The 19272-nt window shown below is 44.8% G+C and overlaps 1 protein-coding gene across 3 annotated transcripts in view; it reads left to right on the forward strand.

Moving 5' to 3' along the window:
• Positions 1-220: 220 nt before the first annotated feature.
• The window catches only part of LOC120516299 (potassium voltage-gated channel subfamily H member 1-like), a 709330-nt gene continuing 690278 nt past the window's right edge, over positions 221-19272 (forward strand). For 2 of the 3 annotated variants that reach the window (XR_005630822.1, XM_039737874.1), the window contains exons 1-3: positions 221-368; positions 4815-4841; positions 8228-8351. Coding sequence is in view for 1 of the 3 variants with exons in the window: in XM_039737874.1 (XP_039593808.1) it covers positions 296-368; positions 4815-4841; positions 8228-8351 (224 nt within the window). In the remaining 2 variants the exon portion in view is untranslated. The remainder of the gene's footprint in view (positions 369-4814; positions 4842-8227; positions 8352-19272) is intronic. The other variant, XR_005630823.1, reaches the window with a different exon arrangement.

Below are 19272 nucleotides of genomic sequence, written 5' to 3' on the forward strand. Positions count from 1 at the left end.
CAGCCGCTCGTTTAAAGAGGCGGCCACTGTGTTATCATGGAAACAAACGGCTGTGCGAAATCTAAGAGTGTCAATTAAAACTGTGTCCAGCAGAGGGCGCAATGACTCGATGCGGAACTGAGAGAGAGAGTGTGTGTGAGAGAGAGAGAGAGCGAGAAACTCAGTGTAAGGTTGTCTCCTCTGAAGCGGATACATGAAGACGCCAGCAGATGTGGGAGGACGGTCCTGTACAAAGTAGTAGCATCCCAGAGCCCTGAGCCGTGCCTTTCCAAAGCGGACTGAATGACGAGGCAGGATGGCCGGGGGAAGGAGAGGACTTGTGGCCCCTCAAAACACGTTCCTGGAAAATATTGTTAGGCGGTCTAATGGTAAGGAATAATGCACATTTATAGATTTCATCACGCACAAATACGAACGTCCATTAGCTTACTGCATTACAGCACAATCCAGTAGTTTTGCTTTTTTTTCTTTGTTTTAGGAAGCTGTAGGGTTAAAAAAAACGAAATAGCTTATGAACTTTAATGATATTGTTTCAGTTGCTTCCGTTAAAGAGACAAATCGAATGAATGATTTGAAACGGTGCCGGTTTGGAGTGCAGCGCTGCCCAGGTGCGCTACTGGCTCTCTGGACTTCGAGGGGCAGCGCCACGGGATGTCTTTATTTATTTATTTATTTATTTATTTTTAACAACGATCACGTTTACCTCATCATAACCGGATAAAAAGTTTTCACGGCTAAATGGTTTGGCTTCATTCAATTCATTTGCCCGCTGACAATTCTCATATGCTGTATATTGCACCCAGGATGTAAAACATTAAAAGCTCCGCAACATTTCCCCAAGATCCTCAATATGCAATATTTTATCCTCACTAAGAGAATCATAATCAATGACGGAGAACTATTTGATTGGAGAAGTTCATAAAATAATAGCGCAGACAAGCAAAGCACCGCGACTGGTGCAACGAGATGAGCTCCGCCGACAATTCGGGTTTTTTATTGTTTTCTACTTTATGAGCGCATTAAAACTTTGTTTGCCTAATTGCTAAGAAATGGAATTAACAATAAATCAGGGCTGGCTTTCTAAAAGGAGAGAAAGCCGCGTTTTAAATAATTAAACAAGATGCCGAAAAAAAGCGCAACAGCATTGAAATGCAGGGAAGACACCGCAGCTAAGAGTAAGAGCTAATTACACTCCTTTTAAGAGCAAGTTTAAAAAGAAGACAATCATTTACTCCGTTTTGAAAGGCAATTCCTTAGCCCCCACCACACACACACACACACACACAATCCAGCAGCCTGTATTGCTGCATTAAATTGTTTATTACGGTGGCCCGATTAAGTAGGCGCTCGCATGGTTCGCTAACTAATAACTGAAAGATTAAAGCTTTGGAGCGTGAAATTATTTTGATTTTTGAAAATTGGATAGTCGCAGCATCCTAATGGCTGCCCGATTGTTGGGATGCGGCGTGTCTCGATACTGTACTGTACACGAGGACCTGCTGGCTCCGCGGCGCTTTCGTCTTTTATTTTTCTCTCCCCCAAAATGAAACGCGTTACGCGAATGCCACTCTCAGAACTAATAAAGTCCCCCTTCCCGATTAAATGATCATTTTTACATTTCCCAGATGCCAGCCATGTATCCTTAATGTGTCTTAACGAATGCCGGTACTGCATTACTTATTTAATTTGACTTTTACATTAATTTTGCTGGCTTGATCAGTTAACTGTAAATAAAGAACGCTGACTGAAAATGAGGACAGACTGCATTATTTCAAAGTATTACACGGAAACTGGCGAAATCACTACAATGCATGCATTTTTAAAAGGGCAACTCCGTGTCCAAAGCATGGGAAGCCCCCTTCGCAAGCGCCGGTGCGAGTTACGTGTGCAAGCCGCGCGGAGGATGCCGCAGGTCCGCTCAGCTGAGCTTCCAGATTTCGGCCAATCCCGCCTCCCAATTATTTCCACCGATCGGCTCATTAATTATACATCGTTTAAGGGGGCCATTCTAACCATTTTAAAATGTTCAAATTCAGCAGCCGACAGCATCGAGCCGATCGCCGGTCCACAGTGAGGCACCTGAAGTCTGCGCTCCGCAAGTCCGCTGCTTGCACGACGTCGAGAAAAACGACTCGCCGGAATTAGTTTGAAAAAGTCGAGCTGTGCGCTCACAGTAGAATTTGATCGATGCGCCACCGCCTGATTTCGTTTCTCAGTTAAACAGAATGCTTAAGTGATTTTACTGAACTGATAAGACCCGCGATGTGATTATAATAGTCTGCTATATAATGTGCTTATACAGCCCGTCGGCTCATCGGCATACAGTCGATACTCATGTCCATAATACACAGACTCACAGAAAGTATGTCGAGAAAGACGGCACTCCGTGTTCTACCAGCGGTGTTACGTTTCAGTGTCTAATGCCAGTAATTATTATTAAACTCAGTTACGAACTGATGAAGCCGCTGTCTGCTGCCGTTGTCACGCAGTTTAAACTCGTAAGTGGCGAGGGGGATGAGGCCATAAAGCTCCCGGGTCCTGATCACGACACCTCCATTTGTGGGAGTTTTCATTGACTAAAATACCGAAGAGACGATCGATTGATTGATTGATCGAGTGTTCTTGTTTTCGATGTTTATTTACAAGGCTCTTGAACCCCGTGTCCCTGAGAGTTTAATTTGGACGTGGTGTCGAGTCCTGGACGAACACTCTTATGGCCTTTCACTGGTTTGTGTGGCTTCTCCAGTAGAGCTGTTGCTTGACAAGGGGGTCGTTTTTATTCGGGGGTGGGCTGCTTGCAAGTGAAGTCGGTTCTTTAGGCTTCGAAAAGGTTCCTAATAAGTGGATAAAATGGAAATCTGTTATGTGGTAGGAACCTCCGACACGGACACTTAGTGGGGATGTCCTTTTAAAATCGGGAGCCCACTGGCACGGGCTTTACAGATCTTCGTCTTCGTTCGGCTGCTCCCGTTTGGGGTCGGCACAGCGGATCATCTGTCCGCATATGGATTTGGATGGCAAAATTTGACACCGGATGCCCATCCTGACGTAACCCTCCCCATTTACCCGGGCTTGGGACTGGCATGAAGGATAACACTGGTGTGCGCATCCTCAATTAACACTTATTCGTGGGTAAGAATATGAAAAGAAAAATAAAACGAATTCAGTCATGTTCAGCACTTTCACACAATGAGTTTGAGAAGTTTAAAATCAAATGTTCTTGTTAAGTTGCTGCAGTCACTTAGTGCTCAAAAAACAAAGTAAAATAAACGGAGGTCTTTGTGTAGAATTAACGGAATCCCATTCATTTAGCGTAAATGACTCATGTTCAGTAAACGTTTTTATTAGTTGATCGATATGAATAAAAGCTGTGGACGGCGGTTCGATTTAACAAACGCACAGAACACAATAAAGCGCGTGTTGGGTCACTTTTGACCAGTAAGATACGCAAGTTGTGTTTGGGCTGACTGCGTCTTTCAGGCAATCTCAGCAGTAACTACAGGACACTGTCGTGCTGGACACAAAGAAAAGGTCAAAAAAATCAAAAAACCTCCACTAGTCGACAACCCGACAAAAACCCACGGCGCTTACTGAAAGCCTTGAGCCGCCGGACTCTTCACGCGCAACATCAGAGTTTATAAAAAGATGGGATTGTCCTGTCCTGTCCTGTCCTGTCCTGTACATAAAACTTGATCAGCTTGGGTTACATCAACCTGTGGAGGGAGAACGGGAATGGCATGTGCTGAGGATTAGAAAAAGATCAACGTCGAGGAAAACGAACATCAAAAGTCAGCAATGAAAACCGCGGATTGTTATGTTTGGTAAAAGAACACGTCAGGTTGGTTTGTCTCAAAAACGAATGAATTGTATTAGGGTGACATCTAAAAAAAGAATGAAACTGAGAAATGTTAAGTAAAACAGCAAGCAGAATTATTTTAAGTTAAAGTGACTTGGGTTGGATAATGGAGGATGGCCTTTGTCACCTTTTATGTTTAAGAGTGTCATCCTGTGATGGCCTTTGTCACCTTTTATTTTTAAACATGTCATCATGTGATGTCCTTTATCACCTTTTGTGTTTAAACGTGTCATCCTGTGATGGACTTTGTCACCTTTTATGTTTAAACATGTCACCCTGTGATGGCCTTTGTCACCTTTTATTTTTAAGAGTGTCATCCTGTGATGGCCTTTGTCACCTTTTATTTTTAAACATGTCACCCTGTGATGGCCTTTGTCACCTTTTATTTTTAAGAGTGTCATCCTGTGATGTCCTTTGTCACCTTTTATTTTTAAACATGTCATCATGTGATGGCCTTTGTCACCTTTTATTTTTAAGAGTATCATCCTGTGATGGCCTTTGTCACTTTTATTTTTTACAGTGTCGTCGTCTCACTGGCTCTCATCCCGTCCAGGTTTAGTCCTGTGACTCCACGTGACATTTCTCGCAGTCTGTCCCCCAGAACTAGACAGATTTGTTATTATTATCCGTGTGTTAATTTTATTGTGTCTCCTTTTTAAAATCTATGACATTACCCGGCTAACGTGAATTCTTTGCAGCCGCCTTATTTCTTTGCCCTCCGCTGTTTTACATGACATGACCAGATCCACTTTGACCTGAACTGATGTTGCTGTCCTCCATATTCAACTACAGATTTCTTTCCTCTACGATATGCCAGCTTTACTTTTTTCTTTTCTTTACAGAGTTCGACGAGATCAAATCTAAAAAGCCCATCAAGAATGTAAAAAGCCAACAAGTGTCGTGTGTCTGCGGTGTTGTTCAATTGCTTAACGATTTTTCTTTGTTTTAACTTTTTCAGTCTGGACATTGTCACATAGACAGACAGGTATATGCCAAGCTGTCACTGTCTGTGCTTATGATCTCCTCTGCTCTCATTCTTTGTGATCTTCTCTGCTTCTTGTTCTATACCAATTTCTGTTAATTTACAAAAGACCAGGAGTCTTGTGCTTGTAAAGCGGAGTGCCGCCTGTTCAGGGCTCTGGGGTCTCACGACTCTCCTGACTATCAGAGTGATCTTCAAAAAGCAAACAGCTGCAGTCGTCCTGTAAAATGCTCGGCCTACCAGCTGATGCCCACTCCAAAGCTTTGGTCTGCACTTACGGCTGTAAAGTAACAAATGTTGGCATGGAACATCCTAACACCACATTGTGTTGTGCTCATCCTGATGGTACTGTACGCTCCATGTTTGTTCAATTCCGGAGCCGTGTTTCCTTTGTCGCCCTTTACCAGTCAGGCTCTTTGTCTTTTCCCCCCTCCATGTTTCTTGCCAGTTGCGTTTTCGTTCATGTGATTAATGTACGACATGCTTGATGGACTGGCTGCTCTGTGGACTCCCCTTGTTTCCCTTTTATTGCATGCCTTCAGTAGATCTGATGCTTAACTCACTCTGAAATCTTTCTGCTCAAGTTCTCTGCTGTACATCGTCCAACGTTGGGAGAGATGCACAAAACAGATGCCAATGCCTAGTGGCACGGCTCTGACCGACTCTCGGCATCTCAGTTTAAAGGCGAAGCTCCAGTCCGAGTGCGCCAAGTGATGGCACTGTCATAGGGGGCTTGGACTTGCCATGCCATGATTCTGACTGTTTATTTGGCATAGTGGTTGGCACTGCTGCGTCATAAGTTCAGGGAGCTGGCTTTAGGTCTCCATCTTGGTGGGCTTTATCAAGGCACCCAAAGGTGAAGCTCTTAGGCTGACCCTTGTGGGTTGATGGATGTGACCGGCGGGATCGGCGTGTCCAATGATGGACTGGCGTCGTGTCACGCATGGCCTTGTGGGCCTGATTCTGAACTGGAAAAGGCACAATTAGAAACTAACTGGAAATGAGTTGGACATGGCGTGTGTGCTAACAACCGCTAACGAGCGTCTCCAGTTGGAAGCGAATGTCGTTCTACGGAGCTAATAAATGAAATAATTACCATCTAATTGGTTAATAAATCTTAGCATCTGTGCGTCTGAAGACGTTGGCTTGTGAGGAGAGTGCGGGATCATTTGATGGATTGAGTGAGTTTAGCATGAAAACCCTGGGTCAGCGCCGCGTCCTCCATTTGTAACGTTCTTCAAGCAGATGACAACTTTTAGGCAATATAAGAGACTGTGGTTGGAAAATGTTTTATTAAAAAATCAGGAGCGGTCTCCCCTCGACTTTCTCATATACTCAGATATGGGGATGTATATTTGAGGAGCAAGACCATGATTATATTTTTAAATTATGCACATTAATCAAATTAATAACGTAGTGAACAATTATTATAAAGCCCTGCGGTGGGCTGGCGCCCTGCCCGGGGTTTGTTTCCTGCCTTGCGCCCTGTGCTGGCTGGGATTGGCTCCAGCAGATCCCCGTGATCCTGTGGTTAGGATATAGTGGGTTGGGTAATGACCGACTGCCTGACAATTATTATAAAAGTAAAGCTGAATAAATTGGACTCAGCAGTTGCATGAATACAAAAGTACCAGTTTTGGTTAGCGGAAATCACTCAAAAGTTGATGGAAATCCTACGTTTTGTACCGAATACTTGTTTGCAAAATTTGGTTGACCTGAGTGAGAGCGAACTTAAGTTATCACGTTTACAAACAAACACAAAGACGGACAGACAGACACACACAGACAGACAGACAGATCGACAGACAGACACACACACAGACGGACAGACACACAGACGGACAGACACACACAGACAGACACACACAGACAGACACACACAGGCAGACAGATACAGACGGACAGACACAGATGGACAGACAGATACACACAGACAGACACAGATGGACACACACAGGCGGACAGACAGACACAGACAGGCAGACAGACAGACAGACACACAGATACACAGACGGAAAGAAAGACACAGACAGACACACAGATACACAGACGGAAAGAAAGACACAGACAGACACACACACAAACAGACAGACAGACTCAGACAGACAGACAGACACAGACACACACACCTCGGCCATCCATCACAAAGCATAGAGTTAAATACCCAGTTTCATTATCAGCAATGACCGAGTCTCAATTAGGAAACTGGCTGGAATGAAAACGTGCAGCCACTGTGGTCCTCCTGGACCGTGACTGTGGACCCCTAAAGGCCAAAAATGACCATCTGCTTGAAGGCTGTCACAGAGGCTGCCACCCTGTGGGACATTTTGTGAGGGTGTTGTACAGATGAGTTTAGGATAAGAATAACAGACCAGAGTGGTTTCAGGTAATACTTTTGCAAACAATTTTGATTTTATTTTGCGCCTTCTGTCGTGAATGCCATCCCAGCAGTGGTTTACACATGAACTGCAGCTTATTTCTTATATATACTACACAACTGAAGCCCAGGAAGGTAAAGTGGCTTTCTTTGGGTCATCCTAAGACCCTTCGGCCTTGTGTTAGGACACCTCACCAGTGCAGGGCCGGATTTAGACTTGATAAGGCCCTAAGCTATTTGAGACATGGGGCCCTTTATAAGTCCAGATATTCTATGTAAGTGCCAAATATGATTTGTTTTGGGAACCCCCAAGAAGGCGGGGGCCCTAAGCTATAGCTTGTGTAGCTTATACGTAAATCCTGCACCACGTGGCTTACCTTTTTGCTGACCTGGGATTCTGAGTGGTCGGGTCAGGCCTGTCGACCGCGGAGCTGTCCAAGGTACTGTAGATAGCGTAGTGGGTGACGGGGAGTGAGAGACTTGAATGGACAGAAGGGTAAAAACGTAAGAGAAATCAAATATAGCAGTGGTGGTCGTTAACCAAAGTTAAGATCAGAGTACGTTGGGAAGCTTTGGGAAGCAAATATGATGCCCATGAGCCAAATGTGTTTGGAAGTTACACATGAAAACAGCCACAGTGCCCTTTAATAAAAAAAGGTAATGAGGCTGAACTGAGTGCCCCCCGGTAGAACCCACTCATTCCTGCCACTTGCAGGCTCAGTAACACCAGGATGTCTAAAGCCTGTCAAAAGTATGTTATCTTCATGAAGTTTGTAAAGATAAAGCACAACATAGCATTGTAAAAACCTGTGCTGATGCTGTTTGGAGCGAATGTGATTCTAAATTCACGTCCTGTAGACCCCAGTGAGTGCCAAGGCAGTTCCTGCATTAGCTTTACCTCTCATGGCTTTTCTGCACTCTCGGCGAACTCTCACTAATGTAGGTTGTAATTCTGATTGTATAACATTATGACCTGTGCGCCTTATTTTTTTTTTTATTTTTTTTTTAACAGACACCAATTTTGTACTGGGCAATGCCCAGATTGTAGACTGGCCCATTGTTTACAGCAATGATGGATTTTGCAAACTCTCTGGGTACCACAGAGCAGAGGTCATGCAGAAGAGCAGCACTTGCAGGTATGAATCTAATGTATCGCATTTTTCCAAACGCTCTGGCGCCTTTTGTGCATGGCAGTGCCCGTTCAGTTTATCCTGACTTCTTTCTGCGCTCGTCTATGTGCTTTGAATATGACTTGCCTCCGAGTGGGATGCTATAATCACGAGTTTGCGTGCAATCGACGAATCTGGATGAGTATAATGTAACAACACACCACAGCCGGAGACCTCTGAGGATGCGAGAAAAGAATCGACCAGCTTGGATGTGAATTCTGCTACAGTTCTCATCAACTAATGCCAGGGGGTTAAGACGCCAGCTACGAGATGAGTCATTTAAGCTCCTTGTTTCGGGTGGTCTGTAGAGTTTGAATTTTGTTGTAAACGAGTTTTGGATCAGTGATTACAATAACCGATGGAGTGGTTGAACAGAAACACTGACCGTAGGCTGAGAGGTGACAGTGAATGGCCTTTTCAGCGAGAACTGGACACGTTTGCTTCTCCAGGACTTTGCTTTTTAAGTTCACGCATGCTTTGCTGGAAATGAACCAGTGAATGAGGATACCTCTCGTAATGAGTCTGTAAACAAGTCGGGAGTCTGCTGAAGCCAGTGCTTGTGCTTTGGAGAGCTGGTCCTCGATGATGCAGCCATTCACTTTCTCCTGCTTCCCACCTTCATAAAGCAATGCTGAATTCATAGTTTAGTCTTGGTAATCTTAAGAGCCAGTCCGAGAATGTTAAAGCTGCTGCTAAATTCAGGTAGACGTTTGCTTAATTTGAACAGAACGGGTGTTTTTCATAACTGCATAGATAACGGAAGAGAGGAGGTTAGGAGCAGGCGCTGATACAGACCCACCACGTGACAAACCAACTGAGGATGCCAGATCAGGACCCGAGTGCAGCCCTGCGACGGGTGGCACCTCAGTACCACACTGGAACAGTGGGAGTTTTTTTTTTATGGTGGCTGGAGTGCCAATTCTGCCACCAACCCCAAGGTTGGAGGGCCAACATGCAGGGCTGGATTCAGATTAATGTCATACCCTGGACAAAGCTCAAGGGCCCAATGGAGTAAAGTCTTTTCTGGTTATTTATGGGAATCAAACCATTTACCAGTGCAGACCCTTACCTCAGAGGCACCATGGAATAGATTCATTCGACATTCTACTGTAGAGAGAACACAAAGGAACCGTAGAGGAAAACGCGGCTTAGGATGGTGAAAGTAGCCAATCCGAGAGCGTTATTCATTTCTCCTTGCTGCTGATTGGCTGCTGCCCTGTGACACATCTCAGTATTCCCACATCATAATAGTTTAGCGCGTGTAGCTATCGTGAGTGTTTCGTTGAGCGTTCTCGTGTTTTTCGTTTTGGCGCCCAAACGTCCTGCACCTTCTAAGACTTCTGTTTTATCCCCTACTAGCTGTGCTCCCCATCTACGATAAGTTGAAACCTAAGTAACCAACGTAGACCTCGTAAGCATCCACGTTTGCAGTGTACCATGCATTGCCAGTGTCTCTGTCATATGCTGTTTGGTATGGGATTCATAAGCGAAGAGTTTATGTCCGTGATGCGCGTGTGGTTGGTGTCATTTCACACTCATGCGTTCTTTGTAGTGGTCAGCACTGCTGTCCTGGCTTTTGTTCTTGTCCTTGTCATGTTGCACGTTTTTAGGTTTCCCTTAACATATTCTGGTGTCCTCCATTCCAGTGTTTGGTTTATTGGTGACTTTAAGGTGTCAGTGGGTCTTTTGATGATCTGCCATGCTATACCAGACTGGCTACTGCGCAGACCCCCATACTATGGGGTAGTTGCTGGCTTTGACGTCTGCATAATGGAAACGAGTGGGTGGATTTTAAATTATTTGCAACGATAATCCACAGAATGTCTTTTTGAAATGTCATTGTGTCACTACAGAAGTGGACCAAAACCGCCGCACAGTTTATTAAACCCGTCCCATCGTATTGTAACATTCAGTTGCTTTGGGCAACCGCAATGGAAATGAATTGGTAAGGAAAACACTTGTGAGTGGGAATGACAATTGAAGTGTCTCTAGTGCACATCAGAGAGCCTCAGAGCCGGAGATCGGAAAAGAGATTTCTAGTAGGGAGCGCGCGGGGATAGGAAGGGGGATTTCCTGCACGTTAAAATATTTTATGTTAAGGTAATTAAGGCAGGCGGCACGGTGGCGCAGTGGGTAGCGCTGCTGCCTTGCAGTAAGGAGACCCTGGTTTGCTTCCCGGGTCCTCCCTGTGTGGAGTTTGCATGTTCTCCCCGTGTCTGCGTGGGTTTCCTCCCAAAGACATGCAGCTTAGGTCCATTGGCGATCCTAAAATTGTCCCGTGTGTGTGTGTGTGTGTGTGTGCCCTGCGGTGGGCTGGCACCCTGCCCTGCGATTGGCTCCAGCAGACCCCCATGACCCTGTGTTAGGATATAGCAGGTTGGGAAATGACTGAATGACTAATTAAGGCAGTGGGTGCCAAGCTGTGATTGTTCAGCACCGCACTCTCCTTTGTTATGTTTGGTGTTTCAGATATGAAGTTTAACACGGTTACAATACCTTCAATAGGTATCTTCTGTCAGAGTTGCAGTTAAATACAAGCACAGTACAATTCTCCTCTTCTGCTCCTTCCTCCATTCCTCCCAGGTAAGCTTCATCCATCCTCCACTCCTGACTCCAAATCACCTGGGTGAAGAGTATCGGCTTCCTTTATACCGGACCAGGGAGTATCTCTGGTGACAAGACCAGCTGCCCCTAGCAGCACCCAAGGACTCCAGCAAGGCTGCCCAACCAAAACTACAACTCCCGTGGAGCCCTGTGGGTGTCCAAACAAGAAGCCTGGCAGTGGGAGAGTACGGGGGAACACGTGACCCTAGGAAGCAGTCTCCCCCTGACCATCTATTAGAAGGGCCTCCCTACTGGGAAATGTCCCACTAACCAACAATACAATACAATTTGTTTCTTTTATAGCCCAAAATCACACAAGGAGTGCCACAATAGGATTTAACAGGCCCTGATTTTTGACAGCCCCCCAGACTTGACATTCTAAGAAGACAAGGAAAAACTCCTTGTAGGGAAAAAATGGAAGAAAGGGAATTCAGAGAGAGACCCCTTTCGCAGGTAGGTGGGGTGTGCAGTGGGTGTTAAAAAAAGAGGTAAATACGATACACAGAAGAGATCACAAGTAATCTTCAATACAATAAAATATTACAAGTAGAGAGCGGAATGCAAGAGCAGATGATATCACATAATAGGATTTATTCAGAGTCCTGGACACCTCGGCCATCAAGCTGCCGCCCCCTATTGGCCATTCCACAGCCGAGTCAGCCAATCTGATGAAAGAACCCGTCTCCTCGATGAGTCAGTACTTGTCTATAAGAGGTGAGAGATGATAACCGACCCAGTCCGGGTGCCCATCCACCCACATCCTTCCATTAAAAAGGCCTCCCGGGCAGGTAGTGACCCATCCATCCTGGTCTTGATGCCACGTCATCTGTTACAATAACATAATCACATACCGGAGCTCCTGACCTCTCCTTGGTCCTCTCAGGAGTTCCGCTTGTTTATGTCCTTCCTTCTGTTGATCTTTGTTGCCCTCACTGAGTGCGTTTTCTGAGTTGTGGAAAAAGTAGAGGAGACCGTTAATGACAGCAGCCCCTCTCATCCAGGAGAGGAACTGCGCACCTCAGCCCAGCAGGTCAGACATGCGTGACAACGGTCGGTCCTGGCATAATGACCTGCGTGGTCTGTGCCAGGACCTTTTTCCTTATACTGTCAGGGTGCTCTACGGTCCATGTCCTGTCCTGTCCTGTCCAGCAAAGTCCCTGTCCACTCTGGCCATCCCATAACTACCCTGATATCAGAAAAGACGAAACCAAAATATGACTTTGATATAAACACATAAGAAATGAGGATGGGTGTTCCTAATCCTGGTGAGCCATCACCCCTTCTTGTTAATCTTTGGCAGGCTATAGGAGCCAATTAGTGCTCCATTATTATATTACTTTGTAGAGCAGATGGTAGGCCTAATAATCGGCATTCTGTCATATCCTACAGCCAATTGTAACAATAAGAATAATGATTTATTTCCATTGCATTGAAAAGGCAGTGTTTAATATATTTAATATTAAAGTTGCATAAAACTGGATAAGGCAGCGTTAGAAAATCATCTTTATTTAATGATTCATAAATGAAATGTGGGCAGTGATGAGTTTTAGCCTCGGTGGTTTATTGCGGCTGCTTATATATTAACACTTTTGGCAGATCATTTTCCATTTATTCCTAGAGTAATGTTGAAGTTTCTTTATTTATTTTTTGCTCATAATGAATTTAATAGTTTCCTGGCATGAGACAGATGGAAAAATATAAAATTCCCAGGGAGAAATTTCACATGAACATGTTTTCTGGTGGCAACGCCCCCTATGACAATTTGGGGATATACAGGAGTTAGCAAGGTTGCGACTGAACGCTGACCTCTCACCTTATTCCATTGCATAAAATGAAATAGTCAGGTTGTCTCGAAATAGTTATTTAGGTATTTAGTCCTATTTTATTAGGAGTAATGAGACATGTTAGTTTTATATATTTATATATTACTAGCCATCCCCCGCGGCTTTGCCCACGTAGTAGTGAAACAGGACAGCGAGGAGGACCCCGCCCAGCTCCCCACTCCTGACGTTACTCTTCCTCCTCCCCTCGGCCTCGGCTTCCATCTCGGATTAGTGCGAATAAATCACTCCTGCAAGCGAACTTGGATTCTTAGCGCAATGAGAGAAGTCACAAAATCAACCGGAATGTTCAAGCAAATTACAGAAAACAACCAGATCTCTCTTGAAAAGCGGACAGACATACAAACGGGTCTAAAAAACTATAAGAAATTTCGCGCTTGAACCATTAAATTAGTTAAAACTGTTTCTTAGTGAGCACCTATGGGCCAAGGGTAACCTACATGCCAAATTTAAAGTTTCAAATCCTTATGATTCGGGAGATTTTGTGATGAGTGAGTCAGTGGTATTTGGCTTTTACCCAGCTGGGACACCTTGAAGATGGAAGGACCGGGAGAGAGATGATACCTCCCCACGGACACGAGAGGGCAGCCCCCTTGGTTTTTATCGGGGCCCTCAGGATTGGAGCTTGGAAGTTCAACCCTGCTGGGGCCCGTGGCTGCCATTAGGGGGCACCTGGACAATTACACAGCCTTGGAAGGAAGTACTTCTGCCACACTTGGAAGTGCTGCCAGAAGAAGATCCAGGGACACCTGGAGTACTTCTGAGTGCCCATGCCACACTTCCGCCACACCCGGGAGTGCTACCGGAAGCTAATGGGAGCGCACCTTGAATACGTCCGGGTGCACTATAAAAGAGGCCGCCTCACTCCATTCGGGGAGCTGGAGTTGGGAGGTGGAGGACAGAGTTTGCAAGGGAGGAGTGGAGGCTGCAAAAGAAAAGACAGAGAGAAAGAGAAAATGAAAAGAAAAGGAGAGAAAAGTACTGAGCATTACCTGTGGGAGAATTGTGGGCATTGTGTGCTGTGAAAAGGAAAGTGAAAAAGAAATAAAGGCAAGTGCTTCTGGACTTCTGTCATGGTGCCTTCCTATATATAGATACTGCTCAAAAAATTAAAGGTACACTTTCTAATCAGAGTATATAGCCGTAGAATACCAGAATTGGAAGGTCCACCACTGGCACCCTGTGCTTTTCATAGATGAGAGCAGGTTCACCCTGAGCACATGTGACAGACGTGAAAGGGTCTGGAGAAATCGTGGAGCACGTTATGCTGCCTGTAACATCGTTCAGCATGACTGGTTTGGTGGTGGGTCAGTGATGGTCTGGGGAGGCATATCCATGGAGGGACACACAGACCTCTACAGGCTAGACAACGTCAACTTGACTGCCATTAGGTATTGGGATGAAAGCCTTGGACCCATTGACAGACCCTATACTGGTGCAGTGGGTCCTGGGTTCCTCCTGATGCACGACAATGCCCGGCCTCATGTGGCGAGAGTATGCAGGCAGTTTCTGGAGAATGAAGGAATTGTTACCATTGACTTGCCCCCAGGCTCACTCGCCTGACCGCAATCCAATAGAACACCTCTGGGTGTGACGTTATGTTTCGGTCCATCTGACGCCACCAGGTTGCACCAGGTTGCACCTCAGACTGTCCAGGAGCTCAGTGATATCCTGGTCCAGATCTGGGAGGAGATCCCCCAGGACACCATCTGTCATCTCATTAGGAGCATGCACCCCCCAAGACGACGTTGTCAGGCATGCATACAAGCACGTGAGGGCCATAAAAACTACTGAGTACAATTTGGAGTTGCTGCAATGAAATTTCGGCAAAATGGACGAGCCTGCCTGCTGCATCATATTTTCACTTTGATTTTCGGGGTGTCTTTGAGTTCAGCCCTCTGTAGGTTGATCATTTTCATTTCCATCAGACGATGTGGCATCCCTTCATTCCTAACACATTACCATATCAGTCCATAGCAGTAGAGATAGCCAGCAGGATTTTTTTTCCAGTTGAGTTCTGATGTGTTTTCAAAGTGTTACTTTAATTTTTTGAGCAGTTTTTATCTATATATACTAGCTGATTACCCAGTGGCTTCGCTCACTAAGTGCAAGGGAAAAAAATAAAATGTAGTATATAAATTATTAAACAGTAAAACGTTAATATGTAAGAAGTAAAGATACATTGTGCAGTACTGGAGTGCTTTGAGGTAAAGTACATTTTAAAGGCGCTATAACACAACAGGTAAGTTGCACTAACAGTAGCTTAAATGTATTTGGATCATCTCTCGGTAGCAGATCCCTTGTGAAAGGCGCTACATGACCGCTGTGGTATAGAAATTTCATTTTCTATGTGATCCTCCAAATTTCTGCCTGACAACCTTGCACTACGTGCCTGTGATTTAAGAGAAAAATTATTCTGAGAAATGTGGCCGCTGCTTAACGGGCAGAATGTCCAAACAAGTCCCAAGTCCAATACTTTACATGAAGAGGTCGGTACATCATCTTAGATGTAAACCCACCATCTTCTTAAAACAATTCATCACAAAAGCAACCTTGAATGTTTTGGGGTTTTAGTGACCTGAACTCACCTTAAAGGACAGTAAGTAGTCGTGCAGCGCAATTTACAAAGAGAGGCCAGCTTCGATGGCACCGATTACTCTAATTCGCAAAGATTTCCACTCTCCCATGAGCCGTCGGGGCACTCGAAGTGTCACAAACAGTGGGAGAAGAGAAGACGCCACCCAAAACTGCGAAGCTCTCGACCTGGCATGAGCAGCCCGACATTCCGCGCCTCCGAGCGTCCACTTTATTCTCACGACCCCTCGCTGCTGAAGGCAGTGTCTCCTTCACATTGTTTACAGCTCACCACAGTTAAAAAGTAGAAAGATGCAAAGCTGTTTTCCTCATCTCTTCTACTATCAAGTACTGGCAATTAAAAAAAAGTTATAATGTGTCGTTTTCCGCGACAGTCACGTGGACGAATAAATAAAACTTCTCTGTCAGAATGCGCCTGGCGGCGGACGGCTCAGCAATGGAATCCAGAGAGGAGGGCTGGGAGAGGGCGATGTGGGGCGCACTTCTATGGGATAGATCGGCGTGTTTCTGTTTACTTTTTTTCAATATCAGAATAACTCTCATACAAATAATAACAATTCGTAAAGACGATATAAAAATGGCGTCCACAAACAAAGTGATTAGTTCCTGTATTATAATATGTTCTCTGGTCATACGTAATTTCCGTTTCGCGTGGTCATACGTAATTTGTGTTTCAAACATGAAAAGAATTTTACATATATAGATACATACTAGCTGTGTAAGCCCGTGCTGTAAAAAGCCCAGGCTCCTAGAAACTATTGAAATCGTCAGAAAAGAAATTGAACTGCAGAGTCGGCGGTTTCATTTTGCGGACGTGCTCGTCTATCAGCAGCTAAGCAAGTATTTCTCTCTCCTCGGAGGTTTTGTTCTCCCGATATCCTTGCCTCGCTTGTGTATTAGCAGCTAAATGAGTTTGTCTTTCCTGGGCAGTTTCACTTTGGCGATGGAGTTGCTTTCTTTCTTTCGTACTTCTTTCTTCTCCCGACTCATTGACTTGACTGCTCTCTGAGCTTCACACTGTAGCCTTCACGCACTTCAGGGCCGGACAGACAGACACACACACACACTTCAATGCGTAGACATTTATATATAAGATGTGTTATAAAAGCTGTTAGCTTTCTTTTTTATTTTCATGAACAAAATGAAAGCCAATTGTTAATTGCCCTTTGAGTGGATTGGGGAGTGTGTGAATTAACAGAGACCTCGAGTATCTCCCAAAATGACAACTGTGGCCGTAGTGACGTGAGACATCATAAATGGCAACTCCTAAAATCAGCATGTGAACAACACATCACGTGAGGAGAATGCTTTGGGACGGCACTCACTTTTACAACAGTTCTTGTTGATGTCCTTGTGGATGTTTTTCCGAGGAGGCTCGGTTTGCTTGGTTTACTGGAAGCCTGGTCTGAGCTTTAAGAAACAGGGAGCGCCTTTCTTACATTGGCAACAGCACGCAGAATCTCTTTTTTGGCTCAGCGACGACTGTAGCCAACTGTGATGCTGCCCTCTGTACTCCTCATTTGTTGCCCCCATCATCTGTGACAGGTGGATAATTTTAAAAGAATTTAAATGTCTTAATTGAGCAAATCATTTTTTTAATGAAGGCCATTATGCAGAGCGGGAGATCTCATTTCTAATGAACAGTAACAGACAAAAATGTGGTGTTGGGTCAAGGGCTATAAAACTGACTTGTCACCTTTGCCAAGCTAGCTGTTATCTTACTGCTGAATCTGATGAGATTTTTCAAAGTTTAGCATATAATAAGCAGTTTGAGAGCGGAGTGTTCCCCAGTTGAGGTGCCGTGATTATATGTGGGGTAGCCAGGTCGGTAGGCAGCTTAGCGTTCGCTCACTGGCTCATGGACGGTGGCAGTCGTCTTGGAAATCTGTCAACGTCTAATGATGGCTGTGACAAATGGTTTAGATTAGGGTCACCGCCAATCGTGCCCATCCAGAGGTCACAGTTTGTATAATGTCAAAATAACGTTAATTCTCAAAGTGTGAATTATTGTATTTCTGGTAGGCAGCACTCCTAATAGTTACAGGAATTAGAGAAACCAGATGCAATGACTGTCGCGATCAGTTATTTTTATCAGTTTAGGTAGACATACACTCACATGAAAAATACAACAATAAAGCATTGAGTTCCAAGAACAAAAAAATAAAAATAAATCCACCAAGCTTGTTAATGGAGTGCAGGGGTCAGTATTGATGTCAGAATTCAAGGAATTTTCAAAAGGACGGCTCAGAAATGAGAGCTGAGGTCGACACACTACGAGCTGTAATGATTTGAAAGGACAAAGGGGGCAAAGCAAAGCCAAAAGAAATCGTTCTTAAGCTGTTAATGTGGTTCAAGTCAACTTTTGAGAACACTTTCATTCTCAAGTTTTCATTCTAAAGCTTGACTTCCCTGAGAACATTGACATTATGTAGCAGCTGTCACACACATGTGAGTAGGAGGCAGCTGAAGGGCCTGAGTAATTGTAATACCACATCAGACCAGGGGGTGACGGGGTGCGCTGACTGTCTTTCTCAGTTCCTTGCAGACCATTCTCGGGAAATTCCACCCGGTTCTGGCGCCTCTGAAGACGTCACTTCTAGTCCCAACGACATCACTTTCCATTTTTTTACTCCCAATGATGACATCCCTTCTGGTCCTGTCGACGTCACTTCCGGTCCGGGGGGGACTCAACGATGATGTCACTTCTGGTTCCGGGCCCAAAGATGACGTCACTTCCTTTAACCCTTAAACCGCCAGAACCAGCTATAGTCGGTTCCCAATGCAATTTGTCAGCACACCGGAGCTGATCAGTCAGTGCCGTATATTCATTGAGCAGCCAGCTCATGACCACTGCCGGCCCCGGCAGAACTGCAGCACCACTGTCCCTGGGATTGAGCCGCTGCACTAGACGAGCCGGCCAGCATCAGCGTTTACCTCTGTGTGCTCACGTGCAGCCAGTTCAAGCACAGTTGGATTTATTAATGGCGTCAGCTGCACTTTGTACATATTGTTCCAGTAGTTTTTTAATAGTTTTTACAGTTCATTGGCAGTGTGTATAATGATCAGCGTTGCAGTAATTGTGATGCTCTTTGCATGGAAAAAAAATGTGTTTCATTAAAATTTCACTTTTTCTTTGTGAATTGTGACGTTTACTTAAAAAATGCAGCAATAAGTATTTGGCGTCGAGGGGTGCATTAACCCCCAAGTATGTGACAGTTTAAGGGTTAAGGGCCTTTAACACCTCCATTTTGCTTACCTATAATTATTTCTGATTTGGACTCCATCTAGTGAGCAACTCTGCTAAAATTTCAACCTTTTGCAGGCAGAGTATATTATACGGGTGGCTGCCCCAAACCTTTATGATGTCTCTGCCTCATCCTTATCACACGGCAGAGCAACAAAAGCAGCTATGGATGAGACGGACTCATTAGATAATGACCAAAATAACAGTAAAATATAAACAATTAAAAGCAAAAGCAAGTGACATTAATCAATTCATGCTGATGTCCTGAGAAAGATGAGCTTTGGTGGCATGCTGGCACAATAAACCGCGATCCGTGCCGTATTTCTCAGGCATCTCAGAATAATTAGGGACTGCACTAATAATCTGACTAGGATAACAATTTATCTGACTCCAGAGTAGGACACGAGAAGTTGTTATGCAGCATCCTAAGGCCTGACTAAGGTAAGAAAATACAGTGGAACCTCGGGTCACAAACGTCTCTGAACACGTACAAATTGGGTTACGACCAAAAAGTTCACCAAACTTTTGTATCTGTTCATGACCACACACTCGGGTGACAACAAGCCAGTTTCTCTTCTGGTTCGTACGCGTCGATGATTTCCGC

This window comes from Polypterus senegalus, chromosome 16 (assembly GCF_016835505.1).
Source record: "Polypterus senegalus isolate Bchr_013 chromosome 16, ASM1683550v1, whole genome shotgun sequence".
NCBI classification, from domain to species: Eukaryota; Metazoa; Chordata; class Cladistia; order Polypteriformes; family Polypteridae; genus Polypterus; species Polypterus senegalus.